The sequence below is a fragment of the Bos indicus x Bos taurus genome, chromosome 12 (assembly GCF_003369695.1).
Source record: "Bos indicus x Bos taurus breed Angus x Brahman F1 hybrid chromosome 12, Bos_hybrid_MaternalHap_v2.0, whole genome shotgun sequence".
Lineage (NCBI taxonomy): Eukaryota > Metazoa > Chordata > Mammalia > Artiodactyla > Bovidae > Bos > Bos indicus x Bos taurus.
Genome location: NC_040087.1, coordinates 68,572,012 through 68,597,403, shown reverse-complemented (window position 1 = coordinate 68,597,403; position 25,392 = coordinate 68,572,012). Strand labels below are relative to the sequence as shown.

General features: G+C 40.7%; 1 protein-coding gene and 1 pseudogene across 1 annotated transcript in view; both read left to right on the top strand.

Annotated features, from left to right (window-relative positions):
- Positions 1–12,216, top strand: part of DCT (dopachrome tautomerase) — a 40,387-nt gene extending 28,171 nt beyond the window's left edge. The window contains exons 7-8 of the mRNA XM_027557802.1: positions 7,465–7,666; positions 11,710–12,216. Coding sequence (XP_027413603.1) covers positions 7,465–7,666; positions 11,710–11,882 — 375 coding nt within the window. The 3' untranslated portion in view covers positions 11,883–12,216. The remainder of the gene's footprint in view (positions 1–7,464; positions 7,667–11,709) is intronic.
- An 8,135-nt stretch (positions 12,217–20,351) lies between these two features.
- On the top strand, positions 20,352–20,568 carry LOC113902145 (annotated as a pseudogene).
- Positions 20,569–25,392: the final 4,824 nt, after the last annotated feature.

Below are 25,392 nucleotides of genomic sequence, written 5' to 3'. Positions count from 1 at the left end.
TCCTCTGATCCCTTCACAATTGCTTTCATGACCACTGAGGACATTTTGTCCTGTTAGATCATGTTGATGGGAAAGAAAGTGAAAGTGAAGTCGCCCAGTTCTGTCCGACTCTTTGCGACCCCATGGACTGTAGCCTACCGGGCTCCTCCGCCCATGGGATTTTCTTGGCAAAGGTACTGGAGTGGGGCACCATTTCCTTCTTCAGAGGACCTTCCCGACCCAGGGATGGAACGCAGGTCTACCTGCGTTGCAGGCAGATGCTTTACCCTCTGAGCCACCAGGGAATTAACACTAACTGGTGAAGAGGTGGGTCTAAATGATTTTGCTTGACTTTTGGAAAGATAGGGCATTGATTTTATCATGAATAAGGATTCATGTTTTTAAAATGTCACATTTATTTTATTGAGTCTATGTGTTTTTAAATACCTGAAATAGACAGCTGCTAATTCCTACCATCTTGGTGAGTTTTGCAAGAGCTGAGGTACCAGCAAGGGTGGCTGGCCACCTCCTTGGGGCAGGATCTTCCAGGATGTCAGGGTTTCCATAGGCTCAGTTCTGGGCAGGGGGTGATTTTATTTTTCTTAACAATTGAAAAGCTATAATAATATTTAATTAAGTACAAGAAATACTCTTGACTGAAGTGTATATCACACATTCTATCATGATATACTCTTATTTATTTTCTTTATTGAAGTATACTTGATGTACAATATTGTATGTTACAAGTATACAATTTAGTGATTCCTAATTAAAATTTTAAAAATTATACAGAAGTGGGTTTCTTTTTAATATCATTTTACTTTATTTTAATTATTATTTATTTATTTTTGGGGGGCTGCACCATGTGGCTTGTAGGATCTTAGTTCCCTGACCAGGGATCAAACCTGTGCCCCCTGCATTGGAAGCTCAGAGTTGTAACCACTGTACCATCAGGGAAGCCCTGATTCACAATTTTTAAGGATTATGCTACACTTAGAGTTATTTAAAAACATTAGCTATAGTCCCTGTGTTTTACAGTATATCCTTGTAGCTTATTTTGTAAATAATAGTTTGTAAGGATGTTTTGATCTTTAACTTGCACATCCTAAATGGTTAAACGGAGCTGAAAGGGTTCTTTTCAAGTCTAAATTTTATAAGGATAAACACATAGTCTATGCAGAAGAATTAAACCTAAGAGATGAACTGTATACACTTCATTATTGATGAATTATGAAGAAGGAAATGGCAACCCACTCCAATATTCTTGCCTGGAGAATCCCATGGATGGAGGAGGCTGGTGGGCTATAGTCCATGGGGTTGCAAATAGTTGGACATGACTCAGCAACTCAGCACATTGATGAATTAAGTAATATAATGGCAAACCATAATATATATACATATCTAAGATGGTTCTAGCATTGATTTGAGTTCCTCTCTTAGAGCTTTGGAGGCTCCTTAGCCTCGAATGGCCTGGGAGTATCTCAGTTCCTATTTAGAATCTCTTCTAACATCACCCTGGTCTCTTTTCAATCCGTATTGTTTGCCTATGATGTATGCCAAACTGGTCACATCTTTTAAAGCTGACATATTAACAGCAGAACTCTCCTGTAGTCCTCTGTTTGCATCTGTTCAAAATTTAATGCTTAAACTACAAGCTTTCTTTCTCAGGGATATCGCAGCTGAATTCCTAATGCTCTTGCTATTTCTTTTATATGCATATTATTATATCTTGTATACAATGTATATGATATAATTATATGTATACATATGTGTATTTTGTATACAATGCTATCATACAAAGCTATGCAGAAAGGGTGCTTTCCTTAGGTAACTCTTCCAAACTGCCTGAAAAAATACCTTCCATTCTGTCTGCTCAGGATGCAATGAGGGAGCAGGTAGAAAAGGAGAGGGAAAGAAAATTATAGTAAAATGAGAAATACCATCTGGGCTTAGCACTGTCCAGGAGACTCTATTGTTATTCAAATGCCCATTTTCTCTGGTGGTTTCTTGTCTCTCACTAAATGTGCTGCCTATGGAGTACTCATCTCCCTGTGGGAGAGCTTAAGCTAAACTAAGTCACTTCAGTCGTGTCCGACTCTGTGCGACCCCATAGATGGCAGCTCATCAGGCTCCCCCATCCCTGGGATTCTCCAGGCAAGAACACTGGAGTGGGTTGCCATTTCCTTCTCCAATGCATGAAAGTGAAAAGTGAAAGGGAAGTTACTCAGTCGTGTCCGACTCTTAGCGACCCCATGGACTGCAGCCTACCAGGCTCCTCCGCCCATGGGATTTTCCAGGCAAGAGTACTGGAGTGGGGTGCCATTACCTTCTCCGGTGGGAGAGCTTAGTAGTCAGCTAAGTAGAAATTGAGTGTTATGTAACTATTTCAAGCCTCTTACTTATGGCTTCTTTAGGTATATAAAACCAACATCTTGGCTATACCATGCTTCAAATCCTTGATAGAAGAAGCCAAGAATAAATAAGTATTCCATAGCAATCTTGCTGTAGGCACAAATACTCTTCTTGTGTCAGAGATTCCACGTGGCAGCAATCTGAATTTTCAGTCCCCTAAGTGAAGGTTGGCTTCCTAGGTGGCTCAGTGGTAAATAATCTGCCTGCCAATACAGGAAACACAAGTTTGATCCCTGAGTTGGCAAGATCTCCTGGAGAAATGGCAACCCTCTCCAGTATTCTTGCCTGGGGAATCCCACAGACAGAGAAGGCTGATAGGGTACAATCTATGGAGTCACAAAAGAGTTGGACACAACTTAGCGACTAAATGACAACAATGACAAGAGAAGGTTGTTAGTAACTTTATCCTCCAGTGATCTTGAGAAAGATATGCATGTTTTCCCTGTACTTTATTAAGTTTCTTTATGCCTCTAAGCACAGTATTTGTTGATCAATTGCTTTCTTCTGCAAGGTTGCATTAAAAAATTTTTACCTTGAAAGCCCATGTAATCACATTTTATTCAATACTGCTTTGCAAGTTGAAATTTAGCATTATTTTTTCCTTCCTATACCTATGTTTACTTTGTTGGAATAAGATAGCCTAAGTTTGTGTACCAAAATTTGTAACCTCATTTCTGAGGCACTCAATTATTAATGCTAAAATATAAGTATAAATCTCTATAGCAGATAGAAGGCAACAGCAGTTTACTTTTACTTTGCTTTTGCTTTTATTTATGCCCTCGAATTATGTTTACAGAGATAGTAGCTTATTTTCAACCTGTATTCAACAAAGATGGGGCTTCCCTGTTTGCTCAGATGGTAAAGAATCCACCTGCAGTGTAGAAGACCTGGGTTTGATCCCTGGGTTGGAAAGATCCCCTAGAAAAGGGAATGGCTGGGAAATCCCACAGACAGAGGACCCTGGCGGTCTGTAGCTCTTTGGGTCACAAGTGTCGGAGATGACTGAGCGACTAACACTTTTCAACAAAAATACCACTGGTTTATCAAAAGCAATTCAGGTTATTTCATTTAGGAGCAATGTTCACAACTTTATCAAAAATACCTAGTCTCCCTGTTGCCCTGCTTCTCTTTGTAGCCTCTGGATACATTGTTGCTCACAGAATTTTGTCTCTTGCCTATTTTGCATCTCCTTGGCATATGCTGGCCTTTTTTTTTTTTTTTTAAACTACATTCTATAAATTGGTTCATCTGTTTGTAGTTCCTATTAGAGCTTTTATTGGATAATGTTTAACGGCTCATCTGAGACCTATAATCTTCTCCTTATTACTCTTCCCCTGTTCTTGCCCTCCAAATTATGAATTTCTTTAGTCTCATCCCCTCCCTAATTGTTTACCCTTCCACACCTGGTGAATTCTGGTGTTTTCACCCAGTTATTTGCCTCTTACAGCATTGACTGTACATCTTTCTCTGCCCTGAGATTCTCTTATCTCTCTCTTTTTTTTTTTTAAATCACAGTTTGATCTCTGACTTCAACTCAGGTGGTTTCTAAAAGTTTAAGAGATATTGTGCGGCCTTTCTTAGAAAGTACATTCTGATACACGCCTTTTTCTGTGTATCAGTTAGCACTTGGTTCAACTGCTTAAAATAGAAAACCAAAATTACAGAAGTCTAAGCAACAAATAAAGAGGTTTATTTTTCTCTTTGTGTAAAAGAACTCCGGTGGCAGGTGGCTCAGCCTTGGTATAGTATCTCCATAGTCATCATCAACTCCCTCTGTCTTTCTGCTTAACCATCCTTGGTGAGTGGCTTCTTAGCTTTGCTTGCGGGCTGCTAAGATAGCTGCTGCAGCTTCAGCCATCACACCCATGTTCCAGGAAGCGAGGAGGGATGGAGAGGGAAAAGGGGCCCCTTTTAAGCTGAGACAACCATCTTTAACAAGATTACCTAGAAGTCCTAGCCAGTGATTTCCAGCTAAATCTCATGGATAACTTGGCACATTGCTTCACCACAAACACCAAAGAAGTTACCGAGAAAGAAGAGGAGAAAGGCTATTTGGTAAGCAATCAATAGTGCTTGCTACTCTTAGACACTGCGCATCTATTGCTCAGGCTCCACACTTGAGGCAGGCTCCTGAGGCCAGACCTGGAGCATGGAGCTCTCTCTGGGAAACTTCTAACCTTATCTGGAGCTCCCAGGATTTTACTGCACGTGATATTGTTTTCAGAGACCTACACCAACAGCTAACGCTCAGCTCCTTTTCCAGAGTTAATGCCCCTTCTCAAAGAGGAACTTCTGAACTCTACTTGTGAGAGACATGATCTCTCGAATTATCATGTGTTCCTTCAAAGCTGTTGCTCATTCAATAAGCTTGATGCCTTTTATTCCCTCGGGGCTTAAATTCTGTGACTCAAAGACAAGATTTCAGAACTCAGAAAATATTTTCTCTCTGTGAAAGCCCAGGTCTTACAATTTGATGTTTTGGTTTTTAACATGTATCTTGTATTGACCAAAAAATACAGTCACAACCTAAAAGTAGAGTTATTTTATTTGGCGGGAATGTTTAGGACTCCGAGTCCAGGAGACAGCATCTCAGTGGCTCTGAGAAAACTGCTCCAAGAAGGCCGGAGGGAAAGTCCTGCTATATACAAGTTTGCAACAAAGGGAACAGGCAGTCTTAACATCAAAGATCAGGTATCAAATTAAGGAATGTAGCATTCTGTGCATGGGACGGTGTAAGCCTCTGGGCTCACTGAATTCATTCCTTTCATATGCGCCTCAACTATCTGGGGTCAATCTTGTTTCCTTGTTCTATTGCTTCCTGGATTCTCCCAGCTCCTCAGCAATCACCACGGGGGTGGTGTGTGGCAGCAGTTTCAGGAGCCCTCATGCCCATTCGGAGGCCAGAAATCGCTGATGGTTGTGACATGTCTTGTTTATTAATATGGCAGGAGATATTTTCATTTCATACTTGCCATGAACTTTAAAAATCCATTCGGGAAAAAAATCCTTTCAGTAAATCACTTGATTCTTTTCACTATCGTGAATGTAGACACGTGAGACAATTCAGATAGAAAGCTACAAGGAACCTCGGGTAAAATCTGAAACTATTATCTACTAAATAAGCAGCAGTAGTACAAACCAGAAAGTGAAATTGTTAATGGCTCAGTTGTGCCTGACTCTGTGCGAGCCCATGGACTCTAGCACGCCAGGCTTCCCTCTCCTTCACTCTCTCCTGGAGTTTGCTTAAACTCGTGTGCATTGAGTCGATGGTGCCATCCAACCATCTCACCCTCTGTCACCCTCTTCTCCTCCTGCCCTCAATCTTTTCCAGCTTCAGGGTCTTTTCCAATGAGTCGGCTCTTCACACCAGGTGGCCGAAGGATTGGAGCTTCAGCTTCAGCATCAGTCGTTTCAGTGAATATTCAGAGTTGGTTTCCTTAAGATTGATTGGTTTGATCTCTTGTTGTCCAAGAGACTCTAAAAAGACTTCTCCAGCAGCACCGTTAGAAAGCATCAGTTCTTCAATGATCAGACTTCTTTATGGCAAGAATACTGGAGTGGGTTGCCAAGCCCTGCTCCAGGGGATCTTCCCGACCCAGGGATTGAACCCGGGTCTCCTGCGTTGCAGATGGATTTGTTGCCACCTGAGTCACTAGGGAAGCCCTTGGATGAGTTGTACAAAATATAAAAGTACTTTGCATGGCACTGCCATCAGCCAACAGAAACTTATTAAACATCGACTCTGTCCAAGTTATAGACTAAGCCTAAAATTCCAAAGGTGAAAAGACCTTATCTCTGACTTTTAGGGGTTAAGAGTCTCATTATGGAAAATTGATAAACAAATAGGTGGTAGTATAACTTCACCAGTGCCATACTGGTGGACGGATAAATGAATTCATTTAACCTGTGTTTACTGAAGTAAGTATCTCCTTTCCCCCATGTGACAAGCCCTGGAGTGACTGACAGACCCTGCAGACAAAGAGGGAAGGAAAATCAGACGGAGTCCCTGGGCTCCCTGAACCACTAGGAGTGAAAGAGGACCTCTAACGGCCTGGGCTGAACGCTCATGTTTGTGTCCTATTGCAAAATCAGGACCATAAATGTGAAATTTTGCTGTTAATATTTTAAAACACGTAATAATTGCTGTCTTTGAAAAGGACTTTGACAGCTTTCTTGAGAAAATAAAACAGCACTATGCACAACGTTTTTAGACTTTTTTTTGCTGGCCTAACACTGAGAATTCAAATGAGAGGCTTATACAGTGAGCACCTAGAAGGGTGGGAGAAATTTGAAGACCCGTTTTGGATGTTTTCTTTCTTTCTTTTAATTATCCATTTGTTTTATACTATTGGGAAACACAATGTCTCCTTTCTTCCTTGTTAAAAGCAAAGCATCTGAATATTGGCTGCACTATATATCTGATCATACTTGCCTTTTTTTCTGAATGTAATAATTAACATGAATTTGTTGAAGGCCTCAAATATTCTTAAACCAGTGCTGCATCTGCAACATGAACCTTACTTTGTTCACTTAACAAAGGGGTTTATGGAGTGATATATCATACAGCCTTGAAAGTGAAAAGCAAAGTGTTAGTCCTGAGTCATGTCCAACTCTGCCCCCATGGACTATAGTCTGCCAGGCTCCTCTGTCCATGGAATTTTCCAGGCAAGAATACTGGAGTGGGTTGCCATTCCCTTCTCCAGGGGATCTTGCCAGTGGGTATGTCACCAAGAAGTTCCTGATGTCGAGAAAAACCAACTTCATTTCATTTTAGAGAAAGTTCCAATTAGATTGGCCCGATTAGAACAGCCCCATCAATATTGGCAGGGCTTCCCCAGTGACTCAGTGGTGAAAAATACGTCTGCTATGGCAGGAGACACTGGTTCTATTCCTGGGTCAGGAAGATCCCCTGGAGAAGGAAATGGCAACCCACTCCAGTATTCTTGCCTGGGAAATCCCATGGACAGAGGAGCCTGGCAGGCTACAGGCGATGGGGTCACAAAAGAGTCGGACACGACTTAGTGACTGAACACACGTCCATCGGTGTTAACACTGCGTTCAACTGTCTTGCAGGTCCTTCATTCCTTCACTGATGCCATTTTTGACGAGTGGATGAAAAGATTCAATCCCCCTGTGGATGCCTGGCCTCGGGAGCTGGCACCCATTGGTCACAATCGGATGTATAACATGGTTCCTTTCTTCCCTCCGGTGACTAATGAGGAACTCTTTTTAACCGCAGACCAACTTGGCTACAGTTATGCCATTGATCTGCCAGGTAACTAATGCGACTTCTAAATGCCTGATTCATTAATCTTCTAAAGAGGCTTTCTTTTCTTTTTTCCTTTCTTTTTCTTCTAAATCAAGACCTTAAATTGAAGTGCTCAGATCTAGTTAAGTTTATTAGCAATTTTTTAGAGTATGTATAGTTACAAAATGAGCCTTTAAACTACCAATTAAACATCAGAAAAGGGACTGTTGGATGACTCTTGTTTTAGAAAATTGAAAGTTGTTAAGAGAACTTATTTCAGGACAAGTATCTACAACTGCACCTGATCTGACAGTTGAAAACCAGCCATAGTTTGAAATGCCTAACCAATAAAATAAAAATGCAGTAGCCACAGATGGATGGCGACTAGCAGGACCTCTTAGAGATCTTTACTTAAAGGCAAGGCTGGGTTTAAGGTGAGGCAAATGCAGCACTTGCCTCAGGCACAAAGTTCAAAGGGAAGCCAAAAATTCAGTAATTGAGCTAAGTAATTATATAATGCAATATTATCAAAAACCCAAATTAATGCCAAAAAAAAAAAAAAATCCGTGTTGAATACAGTATCAAAATTTTAAAGCCAGGCTGTTGTTTGTTTTATATCTCTGTGTTAGTTTGTAAGTAGGCTATTTATTTTTTTTCCCAGTTAACCCATACCACCCCTGCCTGGTGGGTTTGTAAAGATGACAATGACCTGCCAGTAGATTGGGCTGTGTGGGACTTCATGGGTACACTTTTTTAAATGAATTTTTTAAATCATGTTTTTATTCTTTAAAAAAAATAATTTTACTTATGTATTTTTGGCTGTGCTGGGTCTTTGTTGCTTTGCGAAGGCTTTCTCTAGTTGCAGTGAGTGATGACCGGTGTTCAGGCTTCTCACTGCAGTGGCTTCTCTTGTGGAACACAGTCTCTCGGTACGTGAGCTTCGGTAGCTGTAGCGCTCTGGAGATACGGCATGTTGCGTCCAGAGTACGGGCTCAGTAATCGTGGTGCATGGGCGTAGTTACACAGGCATGTGGAATCTTCCCGGACCAGGTATCGAACCCATGTCCCCTGCATTAGCAGGTGGATTCCTAATCACTGTACCACCAGGGAAGTCCTGAAGTCATGTTTTTAAGTTGTAGATTTTTTATTAGCTTTTCCACTTGGTTCAAAATACAGAAAGATATTTTGATAAATGTAGGGGCATCCTTTTTTTTTTTTTAATTTGCCCAGGCCCCAATATAGCTCCATGTGCCATTCAACCTTCGGACAGGTTGATAAAGGAAAGGTAAAACAGTAAAAAAAAAAAAAAAAAAAAATCTCTTAATTTGTCAAGAAGCTGAAAAACACACAGCCTATGTGCTGATGGCATTTTCCCATTAATGTCTATTTTGTCTTCTCTAAATCTCAGCCTGCAAAGTAATCGACCATTTCTGAGGTCACATCTCTCTCCCCTGGTGTCTTACTCCCTCCCCGCCCCCTTCTCTCTCAACTTTCAAAACCTTTCAGACCCTGGACTCTGTCCTATGTTTTCCCTTCCAGTTCTGCATCTACTGCACCTTGTTCTCTTTACTGATTTGAAGTTTCTCTTCTTTGGGCTGCTGAGGTGAGAATGTCTCTTTGAAACTTTTCTCATTTCTCTGGGATTGAACATAATAATAATCAGAAAGTTTGGCATGTGCTTCTGACCGTGCTTCCACGGCCTCTGACATCAGTCAATTAACAGATATAACCTGAGAGTCTAAATATGCCCAGAATGCATTAACTCATTAGAAGATACAAATCACATTCTTTTATTGGTTTGACAAAAATTTACATCCTCTCTGAGGCGACATAACTATTACCCAAGATTGAAGAAGGGAGATAGGGATTTGGGAAAGGAGCTGGGTCCTGAACTGGATTAAAGAGATGGAGGGACTTCCCTGGGAGTCCAGTGGTTGAGTCCACGTCTTCTAATGCAGGGGACTCAGGTTCAATCTCTGGACGGGGAACTAAGATCCCACATGTTGTGCCGTGTGGTCAAAAAAAGAAAAAAGGTTTTTTAAAAAAGAGATGGTGGTTTTAGGTAGGTTGGGGGAAAGAAAGGGGCATTTTAGATTGAAGACAGGCAGGGAACAGGACTATGACAGACACATGTAGTCCATATAGAGGACCATGAGAAGAAAACCTGGCTGCAGTGAAAGGCTTGAGTAATTAACTGTGAATTAAGGCTGGATCTGAGAGAATGCCTGGTTATCAGGGACTGTAAAAGTTGGGCAGAAACCACAATAAGATCCCACTTTATACCCATTAGGATGGCTGCTACCAAGAAAGCAGAAAATAACAAGTGTTGATGGGAATGTGGAGAAAATGGAATCCTCGTGCATTGCTGGTGGGAATGTTAGCATAGGCTCTGTGAAAAACAATACGGTAGCTCCTCAAAAAATTAAACACAGATTTACCATGCGATCTAACAATTCCGCTTCTGGGCATAGACCCCAGAGAATTGTAAGCAAGTATTCCAGCAGATATTTGTATACCTCTATTCATAGCAGCATTATTCACAAAAGGCAAAAGGTGGAAGCAATAAGAGGGAGATACAAGAGGGAGGGGACATATGTGTGCTATGGCTTATTCATATTGATGTGTGGCAGAAATCAACACACTATTGTAAAGCAGTTATCCTCCAATTAAAAATAAATAATTTTTTAAAAGATGGGAGCAACCCAAGTACCCACTGATAGATAAGCAAAATAACAACAGATAAAATATGGTCCATACACACAATGGAATATTATTCAGCCTTAAAAAGGAAGGAAGTCCTGACACATGCTGTAACATGGGTGAATCTTGAAGACATGCTAAGTTAAATAAACCAATCACAAAAGGATAAAACCTATATGATTCCACTGTATGGGGCGCCTATAGTAGTCAGATTCATAGACACAGAAAGAGTGGTTGCTTGTTGCTAGAGAGTGGGAAGGGATGGAGGACTAGAGAATTATTATTTCAGTTTTGCAGGGAAAAAAGTTCTATGGATGAATAGTGGTGAGGAATGTCAACAATGTGAATGTATTTAATGTCACAGAACTTAAAAAGGGTTAAGGTGATAAAATATGTGTCATATATGTTTTCCCACAATTAAAAAAAAGTAATTTTTTAAAAAAGCTAGGCAGAAGAGTTTGGACAATAACAAAAGACAATCATTTTTGGCTCCTGAACAAAGAAATGACGGAATAAAAACCTGTATTTTAAGAAGATGAGGATGGCAATTGTTGCAGGAAAAGACAAATTAAAATCCTTTTGGAGAAACCCCATCAGGATGAGTCAGGGTCCTCTGTGAGACTGGAGAGAAAGGACTAGAAGGACAGTCTTACATTGAGAGAAGTGTAGAGTACAGAACAAGAACCCACTTCAGAAAAACTGATTTTAAGAACAACTGCCCAAGGATAATTTTTAAGGAAACGACAAATAGGCATAAATACATTAGAAGTGAAATCCATTAATTTTTTGGAAAAGTGCTTATAAAATATATTTAAATAGAGGATTGCATTTATCATGTAATGATCCTGATTTTATTCACAACTATTTAAATGGGTCCAAATTTCTTCTACTCTTGCTCTTGAATGACCCCTGTTATAATCTCCAGTCTCATCCGTCTTACTCACTGATCACTCCATAAAAAAAGGTAGAGACAACAGCAGAATTTCTAGACCTGGCTGTTGTATATTTTGCAGTTCTCCAGATACCATTTTAGCATGCGCTTTTACAAATGAGTTTCTAACTCACAAAAGTAGTTATATACTTCCTTGGAGGGTTTATTCTGTATAAGTATTTATCGTAAGGAATTTTTAAAATACAATAAGCTATATTCAAACAATGGAATGTCATTTTCCACTTCCACACACAAAAAAGTTATGGATATGATAAATAGTTCATAAGGAAGGAGAAAAATTTTATTCCAGTCAGTGTAGTTTTGCCATATCAACAAAAGCACATGTAAAAGACAAATTGGTTTATTCTTCCCTTTTCTAAGAGTGTTCAGCTGATGAAAACCCCAATTGTAAGACTCTTTTCTTCTGCTTTAATTTCAGTTGAAGAAACTCCAGATTGGACCACAGTGCTCTCAGTGGTTACGGGGATGCTCGTGGTTTTGGTTGTCCTTTTTGCATTGCTTCTTTTCCTTCAATATAGACGACTTCGAAAAGGGTATACACCCTTAGTGGAGACACAGCTAAGCAACAAAAGATACACCGAAGAAGCCTAGATGCTCACACCTTGCTCTAGAGAAGAGGCTGACCAAGGCATAGTTCTGACTGACAACCTGCAAATGAACCCTCACTGTTCTTCCTTTCGTTGAAGAGCTTTGGCATAGCCCCTCCTGCTATGGTGATGATCCCAAGTATGGAAGATGTGTAGAAACTCTAGTTTCTGGTTTGCTTGTTTGTTTAACAAACAAGCTAAAGTGCTTGAGGGTATCTCTACCATCAAACAAAGGTACAGCTGATGACAGCTGGTGGTATCTGATAATAATCCCCATACTGATTGATTAAGCCTCCTCGTGTTCTGATCCCCCCCAAAATCAATACAGTGGACTCACTGAAATATGCAGGTCAGTGTAATTTGAGAACTGGACCAGGTCATGGTTACATCTTTCTTAACTCATGTTTCTTCCTTTGTAAAGGAGGGCAGGAAGGTGGCAGGTGCTGCTTGAGTCTCCAAGGTCTCTTTTAGGCGTAACCATCTATGCTTTTAGGTGGATTCTTGATCATCTTCCCGAGGCTTCTTTTTTCTTTTTCTTTCCAGTCTTTAAAATGGCCTTGAAGATGAAAAGAGGCCTTATTTTCCATATGGGAATAAGAATGGATGAATGAATGATCAGTTTGGTTCTCTTTTATAAATTAGATGTTACAGAGTTTATAAAGGGTCTGCAGTTCTTAACAGCAGAGCTCTCACAAGAATCAATAGCTGAATAAACATTGATCCTATAGTGGTAAGTGAACAGACGAGGATTAAATTAGTTTAAATTAATCTAGTTGATTAATATACTCTTTTGAACTTATTAACGAGTACAGCATCACTCTTTCTGGGAAAGTCTGACTGGAGAAGTTTGGTGAGCTTCTAAGCCTGAACAGGAGACAATTTGATTAGCATTCCATTGCCCTGATCATTTGGCTAAAAGTGAAAGTCCCTCAGTCGTGTCTGACTTTATGCGACCCTACGGAGAAGGCAATGGCACCCCACTCCAGTACTCTTGCCTGGAAAATCAATGGATGGAGGAGCCTGATAGACTGCAGTCCATGGGGTCTGAGAGTCGGACACGACTGAGTGACTTCGATTTCACCTTTTACTTTCATGCATTGGAGAAGGAAATGGCAACCCAGTCCAGTGTTCTTGCCTGGAGAATCCCAGGGATGGGGGAGCCTGGTGAGCTGCCGTCTATGGGGTCGCACAGAGTTGGACATGACTGCAGCGACTTAGCAGCAGCAGCATGGACTATATAGTCCATGGAATCCTCCAGGCCAGAATAGAGTGGGTAGCCTTTCCCTTCTCCAGGGGATCTTCCCAACCCAGGGATCAAACCCAGGTCTCCCGCATTGCAGGCAGATTCTTTACCAGCTAAGCCACAACCCTGAACCAGTTCCTTTGCTGGGTAACCTCAGATGAAAAATTTTTCAAGCATTTGACTTATTTTAAAGAGTTGAATTTAAATTCATTAATGCTGCACTGTACTAATGGTTACTTACAAATGCCTATTGGTTAAGTCTTAGCATTTAAAAGTGAACCATCCATACAAAATGTAATAATTTAGAATTAAATGGTTATGATTTACTAAGTAATCATCAGATTATGAGAGATAAGAATGAGGCAATCTTTACAAAGATGTTTAGACTCACCAAGATGATTCCCACCTCTGCGATGTTAATGGCTTTTGAGATTTTTAAGGCAATTTCATCTGTTTATATCTGGTACCCATGCAGTAGGAGTGAAGCCATAGGAGTGGCCCTTCTGTCCACTCATTTCAGCTCCTCTCTGCTGGAATGGATGTGTGTGAATGGGATTAAGAGGTCTCTGTAGCCTTCTCTACATGGGAGCGCTAGAAGGTGCAAGGTTCACCAAGACCCTGTGTTATCCCCTGGAATAAGACTTCAGAAGCGAGAGAAAAGGACAAAGCTCAATCTGAACTAAGTGAATTTGAATGGGTCTCATAAAGTACATCTGAGAGTAGGCTCAGCAGGTGAGAATTAAAACAGCCCAGGCTCCTGAACGGGGTGAAACCTTGCCTGGACCTCTAACCAGTGCCGCATGCATAGATCTCAATGCCTCCCTTTAACAGAGTTCATGGAAAACTCATCAATGAGTTATTAACATGGCCCACTCTGGAAAGTTTATGCTCTGACCTCAGAGTTGTTGGAGGACTAATTTTTGCATCCAATTTGTAAACCAAAAGAGAAATATGTTAAGATGAAGATATAAATGTGCATGGTTGGTACGTTCCTGAAAAGTTGTGTATAAATCAATTATACATTAAAAGCACCAGGGGAAATTACTTTTTATGGATGAACTATTATGAATAATTCTATAAAGCACATAACCACCTCTAGCTTATCTTTCCAGTATATCAGAATTTTCATATATCGTATTCTCAAAAGATTTGTTTAAAAGCAAGATCTGTCTGCAGTAGAAATAAAGACTAACCACTTATACTTAGCTCCTTTTAAGTACTGTGTGTGCAACTTCTCATAAATATTATGTTTTATGATGCCTTCCTAAGAGAAATAATTTCCTAATTTTGTAGTTCATATTACAAGAGTAAAATTTTCTAGCATTTTCTAACATTACAATAAATCAATGATGACTGCCTTTCAGCAAATCTAAAGGTAGAATAAACCTGTAGAGTAAAAAGTTGCTATTTACTTGCAGTGAATACTATGCAAATGAACTTAGAAAATATCATTAAGCATTTTATGGCAATACATCTCAATGATGGGGGGAAAAATTCAACCTTGAAGAAAATGAATAGATTGGTTTATATGCTTCTCTCTGCAGTATAAGAAAACTTGTATGTATATGAATTATGATTTTAAAAGAAATGCTTTTTTGAAGCTAACATTCAAAAGTGAAATCCAATAACATCTTTCGTTTGTGAGTTAAATTCTCTTCTAATTCTAAAATTCATTGACATAAATTTGTGATTTGCTTAGGATTTAACATTATTAATTATAATAATCCTAGTGAAAAATTCCAGTCTCACATTAAGAAGAAGTAGAAAGCTATTATAAAGGAAAATAAAAATAAATGTTTTGCAGATGATTGTTTGTCTCTTGGTGGCTATTGTTTTTTAATTTGTGAACATCAACTCACATCTTTTTGGCACTCAATATATACATAAGATTTTATGTATATGCATAAAATACATGAGTAACTACTTCACTTTGGAAAATAAGTCCTTAAACTTGGAGGGTATTATGCTAAGTGAAATAAATCAGGCAGAGAAAGACAAATACTGTATGATTTCACTTACATGTGGAAATATACATATTCATTTATAGTGAAAGTAACAAAAAGAAACAGACTCACACATATCAAGAACAAACTAGTTACCAGTGGGAGAGGGAAGGAGGGAGGGGTAGTCTGGGGGTGGGGATTAAGAGGTACAAACTATCAGGTATAAAATAAGCTACCAAGCTGTATTGTACAGCACAAGGAATATAGCCAGTATTTTATAATATCTATAAATGAGTATAATCATCCAGTATAATTCTGAGTCACTATATTGTACACTTGTAACTTATATGATATTATACATCAATTATACTTCAGTTTAGAAACAAAGAAAAGAAGTCTTTAAATAAACTGATGTTTCTACTTTCTATTGAGTTTCTATTGAGCTCCTACTTCCTAGCTCTCTATTTTACAAGCAGGAAAATGAGCTACTACCCTTTTCCCCAGGTAAAGAGTTACCTCTGATGTCCCTATAGTCTGAAGAGTGATATTGGAGAGGGAGGTGAGTAGGAAGGCCACTTGCAGTCATTGGCCAGGGAGGCAGGCTCCTTCTCGAGAGGCTATTAGCTCAGTCAACTTGTTGGAGATGCCCAAAAGAAGGAAAGTAGAGCCAATGAGGTCACAGTGACATGGTGTTCACTTCTATTAGAAGACCCGAAGCTTCTAGAGGTCTGCTCGTATAGCTCTCCATACAGCTCCAATGCTATTGTATCAAAGCACTTTAAGTACTTAGGAAATGTGTGTGTGCATCTGTGCTAAGTCGATTCAGTCATGTCCTACTCTTTGCGACCCCACTGACTGTGACCTGCTAGGCTCCTCTGTCCATGGACTTCTCCAGGCAAGTATTCTGGAGTAGGTAGCCATGCCCTCCTCCAGGGGGATCTTCCCAACCCAGGGATCAAACCCAGGTCTCCTGAATTGCAGGCAAATTCTTTACTGAGCCACCAGGGAAACCCATGCTCATCCTGAGTACTCTGTAAATATTTTTTGAATGAATAAACTAGTCTCAAAGTAAAACTTTTCATTTAGGGCCCCTGGCCTGTGTTTGAACAGGTACTGGATAAAACATAAGATAATAGGGTCATGTATCCCTGTCGTGAAATGAATAGCAGCCTATCTTTCAGATTGTGAGTTGTACATCTGCCAGATAGAATTTCACTCCATACAGCCTAGTACAGGGGGACACTCTTCAGCTACATTTTCTTCTTGGGTGTGCTTTTTCTCCACCATTTGTTGTTGTTGTTTAGTTGCATAGTTGTGTCCAAATCTTTTTCGACCCCATGGACTTTAGCCCACCAGGCTCCTCTGTCCACGGAATTCTCTAGGCAAGAATACTGGAGTGGGTAGCCATTTCCTTCCCAAGGGATCTTCCTGACCCAGGGATCAAACTTGGGTCTCCTGCATTGCTGGAAGATTCTTTACCATCTGAGCCTCCAGGGAAGCCCTCCCCACTACAGCTGCTGCTGCTGCTGCTAAGTCGCTTCAGTCGTGTCTGATCCTGTGCGATCCCATAGATGGCAGCCCACAAGGCTCCCCCATCCCTGGGATTCTCCAGGCAAGAACACTGGAGTGGGTTGCCATTTCCTTCTCCAAACTGGTAGGCCTTAATTCTATCATTTATACAGACAAGGGTGAAAAGTGTAGACCTCATCATATCATTATTCCATCATCTGATTTCTTAAAAGCCTTGTTTCTGCAGAAGGAGTTAGTGGGCAAAATACTTAGTCAGGCAAAATCAGTGGCTTTCTTACATGGGTGGACCCATTGGTGAAGTTAAAGACCCTCTCAAAGATGACATAATACTTTACTCATAATGGCAGTTCAAGATGAAAATAACTCCTGTGAATTTAATTATGCTTTGGCAGGTAGTTTAATGAAATCTTGAGAAAAAAAAAAAAAAAAAACAAGAGAATTGTGAGCAGTAGAATAAAATCTTTGAAAACTAAACAAAACAAACAAAAACACAAGCTTCCCATTCAAGGATTGAATACTTGGTATCTTATCACTAACACTATTTTTATTAGGCAGACACCATTAACTATTTGGCAACTTCCCAGGTGGCGCTAGTGGTAAAGAATCCATCTGTCAGTGCAGGAGACACAGAAGACACGGGTTCGACCCCTAGGTCGAGAAGATCCTCTGGAGTAGGAAATGGCACCACACTCCAATATTCTTGCTTGGAAAATTCCAAGGATAGAGGAGCCTGATGGGTTACAGCCCATGGGGTTGCAAAGAGTCAGACAAGGCTGGGTTAGTGCGTGCATGTGTTGGTGTGTGTGAGTGCGTGCGTGCACACACTCACACACACACATATTAACCTACTTGTGTTATTAGCCACATTAATTCAAGCCATAGTTCTTGGATGTAATATGACTAAATTTGATCATTTCTTCTTCAAGCCATTCTCTGCTCCTTTGGTGATTCATAACAAAGCTTAAATTATTACAGTGTCTCCCAAACATAACTGTGTTCTCTGTGTTTTAAATAATGCCACATAGAGAGGATTAAGCTTGTCCTTCTTTATTAAAATACTAGAGATTTCACTGCCATGGTAGACATTCTGATTGCTCATTCACTTTGTATGTTATTGAATGTTCCTGAATTTGTAATGAGCACAGCAACCAGCCTGATTAATAACAGAGTGGAATTAGGCTCACAATAAAGCAAAACCTGCCCTCTTGTGTTTTCATAGAAAATTGCACAATTTTGGTAAAGTTTTCCTCTACTGTGGTTAATTGCCTGGGGTCAGAGAAAAACAAATGCTGGAAGATTTGTCATGAATTCAGATATCAGAACAGTTAAAGTACGATATTTAGAAGAAAATGACTTCCTGTGCAGGCAAGGTGATCATATAATTAAAAGTCTTAGACTCCTTTCTAATATGTTTTGCAATGTTAAATGTTCCCCAGGAAGTCATAAAAATCTAGGGAACTATTTCAGGCCACTGGGCAAAACTCTTTTATATGCTTGTCAAATACACAGAGGATATAATTTAAACAGATTTATATCATCATACTGCAGTTGGAGATTGGGGAGATTTCTTTTTCAGTTAAAAACTTATTGATGAGGGGATAGGAGAGAGGTTCAAGAGAGAGGGCATATATGTGTGTGTATGTATATATATATATATGCAGAAACTAACACAACATTGTAATTATACTTCAATTTTTTAAAATAACTTATTGAGAAGCTGATAAATTCCAGAAAAGCTTTTTTCTTTTTAGACAAAATATTGGACCAGTGAATTGTAACCAGATATAAATATCTAAATTTGGGTTTGGGTATGAGCAGTGTCGGAAAATGTCCTTTACTGTGGAAAATTCACTTTTTAAGACTGGATTATTGGTATGATGGAGCCAAAAGGAAATGTTTACCTGGGTGCCTGTGGTGACTTCTCTTACATTGCGTGTGTGCATGCTAAGTCCCTTCAGTAATATCTGACTCCCTGCGACCCCATGGACTATAGTCTGCCAGGCTCCTTTGTCCATGGGATTTTCCAGGCAAGAATACTGGAGTGGGTTGCCATGCCCTCCTCCAGGGGACTGTCCCGACTCAGGGATCAAACCTGCATCCCTTAGGTCTCCTGCACTGGCAGGCAGTTCTTTACCACTGGGCCATCTGGGAAGTCCGCTCTTATACTAGGTAACTGAAAAGATACTCAAATAGAAAATAAAACATGGTCTCTATCAAGTTTGTGTGAAGCTTTTTCTTCTAGAGTGTGTACCTAGGGCAAGATTAGAGCGGGGAAAACGGGCAGGGTATTTGTTTACTTATTCTGAGAAGGTCCATTTTATTTTAATTTTTTGGCCATGGTGTGCAGCATGTAGGATCTTAGTTCCCTGACCAGGGATCGAACCTTTGCACCTTGCAGAGGAGGCATGGAGTCTTAATCACTGGACTGCCATGGAAGTCCCCTTATTCTGAGAAGGTTTGTTTAAGTTAAAAAATTCAAATTTTCCAGCTGGCTCTATCTATTACGTATTCCCCTTCTTTGGTAGTTCTCTCTGAATGGAGTTTCAGACCCATTCACAGGGGCTGTTTTTAGAGACAATAGGGAAAAGGAAAAAAAAAAAAAACACACCTCAAAGCAGAAATGGGGAGATCAGATTCAAGACACTTAGATTGCCACAGTCTTCCCCAGAGGAAAATCATTCATTTACTCCCTACTATTAAATATATTTCATGTGGCACACTTTTCCTAAAACTTGATTTCCAATGCAGCAAATTTATTATTAACATTTCTACTTAAAGTCTCATTTCCAATATTTTTATTTGCTTCTTTGTCTTGACTGTTGCTACTAATTAGCTTCAGTTCAGTTCAGTTGCTCAGTCGTGTCTGACTCTTTGCAACCCCATAGACTGCAGCACGCCAGGCCTCCCTGTCCATCACCAACTCCTGGAGCCTACTCAAACTCACTTTCATTGAGTCAGTGATGCCATCCAACCATCTCATCCTCTGTCATCCCCTTTTCCTCCTGCCTTCAATCTTTCCCAGCATCAGGGTCTTTTCTAACGAATCAGTTCTTTGTATCAGGTGGCCAAAGTATTGGAGTTTCAGTTCAGCATCAGTCCTTCCAATGAATGTTCAGGACTGATTTCCTTTAGGATGGACTGGTTTGATCTCCTTGCAGTCGAAGGGACTCTCAAGAGTCTTCTCCAACACCACAGTTCAAAAGCATCAATTCTTCGGTGCTCAGATTTCCTTATAGTCCAACTCTCACATCCATACATGACTACTGGAAAAACCATAACTTTGACTAGACGGGACCTTTGTTGGCAAAGTAATGTCTCTGCTTTTTAACACTCTGACTAGTTTGGTCATAGCTTTTCTTTCAAGGAGTAAGCGTCTTTTAATTTCATGGCTGCAGTCACCATCTGCAGTGATTTTGGAGCCCCCAAAAATAAAGTCAGCCACTGTTTCCACTGTTTCCCCATCTATTTGCCATGAAGTGATGGGATCAGATGCCATGATCTTAGTTTTCTGAATGTTGAATTTTAAGCCAACTTGTTCACTGTCCTCTTTCACTTTCATCAAGAGGCTCTTTAGTTCTTCACTTTCTGCTATAAGGGTGGTGTCATCTGCATGTCTGAGGTTACTGATACTTCTCCCGGCAATCTTGATTCCAGCTTGTGCTTAGTCCTTCTTAAAAGAATATTTGTCTTTCAAAAATCTTGCAGTTCAGTGCTGGGCCCAGAAGGGTGATATGGCTGGGGCTTGGCCCGCCTCACAATGTCTGCCATTTTCAATTTTCAGTCTGTTGACTGTAATCTTGCTGCTTATATGTACCTGTGTTTATATCCAATCCTTGGCATCCAGCCTCCTGGACAGAAATAAAACTGGGTTGTTGGGTATATTTTGGAAGTGTGCCAGAACTGGTGAACGGAAGAGTCCTTATGTTGCAGTGTGCCGTATTGCAATGGCCTCCAGCATCCTTTTCATACAGTAGCTTGGAAAAAGGCCAGAATTCAGTTGCCATCGCATTTAAATATGACAAAAAAAGACTTATCTGCAGAAAATAATGGAAAGAATGGTTAACCCTTTTATCTCTAAACATCGAATGAGCTACACTTTCAGCTGCTGTTCTCTATTTTTGTTATTGGACCAATGTTCTATATAAATAATTAGGATGCAACATTTAATACTCAGAGTTTAAATAAGTGTAACAGTCAACCTCATTACTGTCACTACAATATTACAGTCTGCCTATGTCATTCTGTTGTGCCAGATACCAGTTTTACTAGTGAGGTATCTTTAAGGCACATAGTAGAAAACAAAATTGGTGAATTATTCAAGTTCCTTTCACTGTGATTTGGAAATGGTAAATCTTTATCGAACGGAAAAAAAAAAAATCTTGCAGTTTACAGCAAGGAGAAATGCTCAGTTAAACCGCAGGTGTTGATGCTTTGTCTCAGATCTGCTTATTCAAACCAATGATCAGCCTTGGAAACAGAAATGTAATCTGAATCGCAGACCATGCAGTTCTCTCTGTACCGCTTTTTGTTCTTCAGTTGTGGCCAACACATCGCTTTCAGCCTTCTCGGCTCTGAAACTTTGATTTGAGCTTCACACTTTCTTTTCCTTTCAGGCAGAATTTTACGATTCTGAGGCTCATTAACATTTTATAAACTCAAGGTTTCCTCCCTTTCTGTGCCTTTCTCTCCTCAGCCACTTCCTCTGATCAGAACGCAGGCTCCTTTGTGTTTTTAACACTCTTTCTTGAGATAGTCCCAACTCTTTGATCCTGGGCTGACTTGAAATTGTTCGCTGTCAGCGACCCAGAGCAGACATCTGGTGCATCCCGGTGCTGTTGTCTGCCGGTTCCTGACAGCATTGTCGAGCCTCCCTGACAATCAAAGAGCTCTTCCAACCCAGTGACATGCAAACTTGTCCCTTCTCTGCTCCAGTTTGTTACAGCCCACATTTCTCAACTTAGCTGCACAAAGGCAGGCAGGGATAAAATCATTCTGAGATTGATGCTGGCCGCAATGGATAGAAATTCATTGTTTTTGAAACAACAGCTACTCAGAACATCAAATTACTGTGAACCTGCCTTGCAGCTAGATGGCAGGAAACAACCTGTTTTTCAGGGCTTTCCAGGTTGCACTAGTGGTAAAGGACCAATGCAGACAGACGTAAGAGGCAATGCCTAAGAGTCCCTGGAGGAGGGCATGGCAGTTCACTCCAGTGTTCTTGTCTGGAGAAGCGCATGGACAGAGGAGCCTGGTGGGCTACAATCTATGGGGCCGAAAAGAGTCGGACGTGACTGGAGCGACTTAGCATGCACACACCTGCTTTTTTGCTTGCTGGAGAAAGGATGCTGCCTAGTGGCTTTTATCACATGTGCTCATTTGTGTTGGAGATCTCAGAGGGTAAGTGCTGTGCACTCTGGAAGTTTTGCTGAGACTTCTGGGTATGGACCTAACTACACAGAGTCAAAGGAGAAAAGACAGACTCTACAGCTCATTTCCTGTTTTATCTGTCATCTTCCCCCTGGTAAAACGTGTTCCCCTCACACAAAAATATGCTACTTAAAAAGCCCACTACAGTATTTTTCCCCCATTCAAACCACCAGTAAGTGATCTGACCTTAATTATGTCCCTGCATGAAATCTCTGGCAGTTGAAGGTAAGGGTTCTTAGCTCCCATGAACAGTACTGTGTTTCCTGAGCCCGATCACAAGTCAGCATTCAGTATAATCTGAACATAATTCTGCTCTTGACCCTTGGCAGGTACCTTTTCATGCCCGTTGGCCTTGACACTGGCTCAGTGGTTAGAGAGGGCTCCCAAGGGCTGTTTTCAATTGGCAAAAGGGCACTTTGGGGATGAAATGCAAACTGGCCTCAGCTGGCGTGGAAGTGAAATGCATTAAAAAAGTTACTTTTTTTTTAAAAACTACTTTTTGTGGAAATATATATATATAACATAAAATTTGCCATTTAACCATTTTGAAGTGTACAATGGGCTTCCCGAGTGGCTCGACAGTAAAGAAGCCCTCTGCCAATGTAAGGAGATGTAGAAAACGTAGGTTTGATCCCTGGAGAAGGAAATGGCAACCCACTCCAGTATTCTTGACTGGAGAAGCCCATGGACAGAGGTGCTTGGCTGGTTACAGTCCATAGGGTCACAAAGAGTCGGACATGACTGAGCATGACAAACGCACAAGTGTAGAATACAGTGGCATAAATACATCCACAATGTTGTACAACCATCACCCTTTCTATTTCCAGAATTTTTCATCATCCCAAACAGAAACCCGTACCCACAAAATAAAAACTCCCCAAACCTTCCTTTTCCCACCCCCTAGAAAATTTAACAAGACTTTGGGAAATCTCCGCTATCTCTCTCCTAAGAACCTCAGCTCTGTTATTTGGGTGGAAACCTAATTACCTTAAACCAATTACTCTATTTCATGTCTTTGGCTTCAGTGTTTCAGCCATGAATGAAAACTGAAAGTGGAAACATCAGAAAGGGATCTTTACTGAGGATTTTAGGAAATAAAGCCAAAAGTTATGGTCACATCCCTAAGTGGCTTAGTGTGAAGATGTGAGGTCTGGAATTGAGCAGCCATTTTATCTCCTTGAGGGAGAATTTGAAGCAGTCAGGGAGTACCCCAATTTTTCCCTTAACTTGGGCCACTTTGAGTTGGGTTTTCTTACAATATGAGAAATCTTAACTGATAAACTCACCTTCAAGGAATTTAAAAATAAAGTGAGGAAATAGAGAAGTTCATTTATTTATTTATTTTCAGACACCATAATCCATACTTCCAGTTGAGTAAAAAGAAATTCTTTGTTCTTTTAAGACCGTAAGAGAAACATATCAATGCATAAAGAAGGGCTCCTCTGAGGGTAAAGGGACGGTAGAATGTAGTCATTTAAATTATATATGACATTTAAATTCTAGCTCAATCACTTGTCACCTAATCTTTTTTAACATTTATTTTTTCAACTGGTCTGGGCTCCAGTTTCCTCATCTGCAAAAGGACATCAATAACACTCCTCCTGCTCTGTACACACAGAGCTTGTTGTAAGAATGAATTGAATTCATTTATGTAACTTAGTCAGAATACTGCCTGTGAATTAGACTAGGTGGTCAAACAACAGAAGTTTATTTTTTCAGTTGTGGAGGCTGGAAGACCAAGATCAAGGTGCTGGCAGAGTTGGTTTCCTCTGAGAAAAGGTCTCTCTCCTTGGCTTGCAGACGGCCACCTTCCTGATGCCTCTTCAAGCAGTCTTTCCTCTGTGTACATGCACTCCTAGTGTCTCTGTTTGTCTAAATTTCCTCTTCTTATAAGAACACCAATCAGATTAGACTGGGGGCCACCCTACTAGCCCCACTTTAACTCACCACTTGCAAGACCTCATCTCCAAGTGCTGTCATATTCTGAGGTGCGTGCATGTATGCGTGCTTAGTTGCTCAGTCATGTCCGACTCTTTGCAATCCCAAGGACTGTAGCCTGCCAGGTTCATCTGTATCTGGGATTTTCCAGGCAAGAATATTGGAGTAGGTTGCCATTTCCTACTCCAGGGGATCTTCCTCACCCAGGGATCTAACCTGTGTCTCCTGAATTGCAGGCAGATTCTTTACCCACTGAGCCATCAGGGAAGCCCCTGAGGTTCTGGGGGTTGAAACGTCAACCTATGAATCTGGGGGACATAATTCAACCTAAAACAGCCTGGAGCGAAGAAGTCACTGAATAAATGTTGATGTTATTTGTCGAATCTGTTCAGAACCCCGGAAGTGTGAAAGCAGTGCTGCAGGGTTCAGTTTCATTGATCAGAAAGGAAATTGTAGCTCCCAGCTCAAAAGTAGACTCTGCAGAGTGTGCAAAGATAGCTGAAAGCCAAGCAGTGCTCTGCAGGAGGATGGCTGCTCTTTCATTCATGATGGAAGGACTCCTGTGATTTCTTGGTGGTCAGGTGGGGGTGGGAGTGTCACTGAGCCACAGATGGTTTCCTTGGGCATGAAGACCTCTCCACTCTGGAGAGGAAGAAGTGGAAAGAGGGACGCACACAGACAGAGGAGCACTTCAAGGAGAGCCAGCCTGCCTGCTAAGCCCCAGAGGACACCACTGCCTTTTTCACTTGGTGGAGAGAGAACGGGACTGTAAATGGGGTGTGAAATGTTAAATGTGAGTGAACGTTAAGCAATTGACATGGCGTTTCTGCTTCATTACCAATTTCATTTTTTTCTGCTGTGAAGCCAGAGAAAATGTTCCTGGTTTTCAGGTTTTTCTAAGAGCTGAAGAACTTTAAGAATGGACTCAGGTTGGATTTACCACAGTTATTCCTTGGATCCTGTCCTGTCTTTGGTTTTCAGCCCCTTGTTTGGCTTTGAAGTGCAAGAGAATCGGAGAGTCAGGAGGGGAAGTGCCAACTCCCGTCTTTGGCTGGAGCTTGAGCTGTTCCCTGACTCACAGAACAGACAGGAGAAAAGAAGAGATTCTGCACCTGCTCAGCCATATGCGCCCCACCCCGCCTGTTTAGCACATGCCTGGAAACTTGAAGGTTTCTATTTGTCATTTTAACCATCCAGAGGTCATTTCTTTCATCTTTGCATATTTTGCTTGTCTTTTCCATATTTGGGCATTGTAGGACATATTCTTCCAAAAATTATGCATTGATAATCTTAGTCTGATTTAGGAATTGCACATTGGAGTTGCATATCTCAGCAAACCAATGAAAACTGTGAGCCACTCTCACAGGGGACTACCTGCCAGGCCACAGCTCAATTTCAAGGGTTGTTAGGTTTTTCCTCCCTGCAGAGTTTGT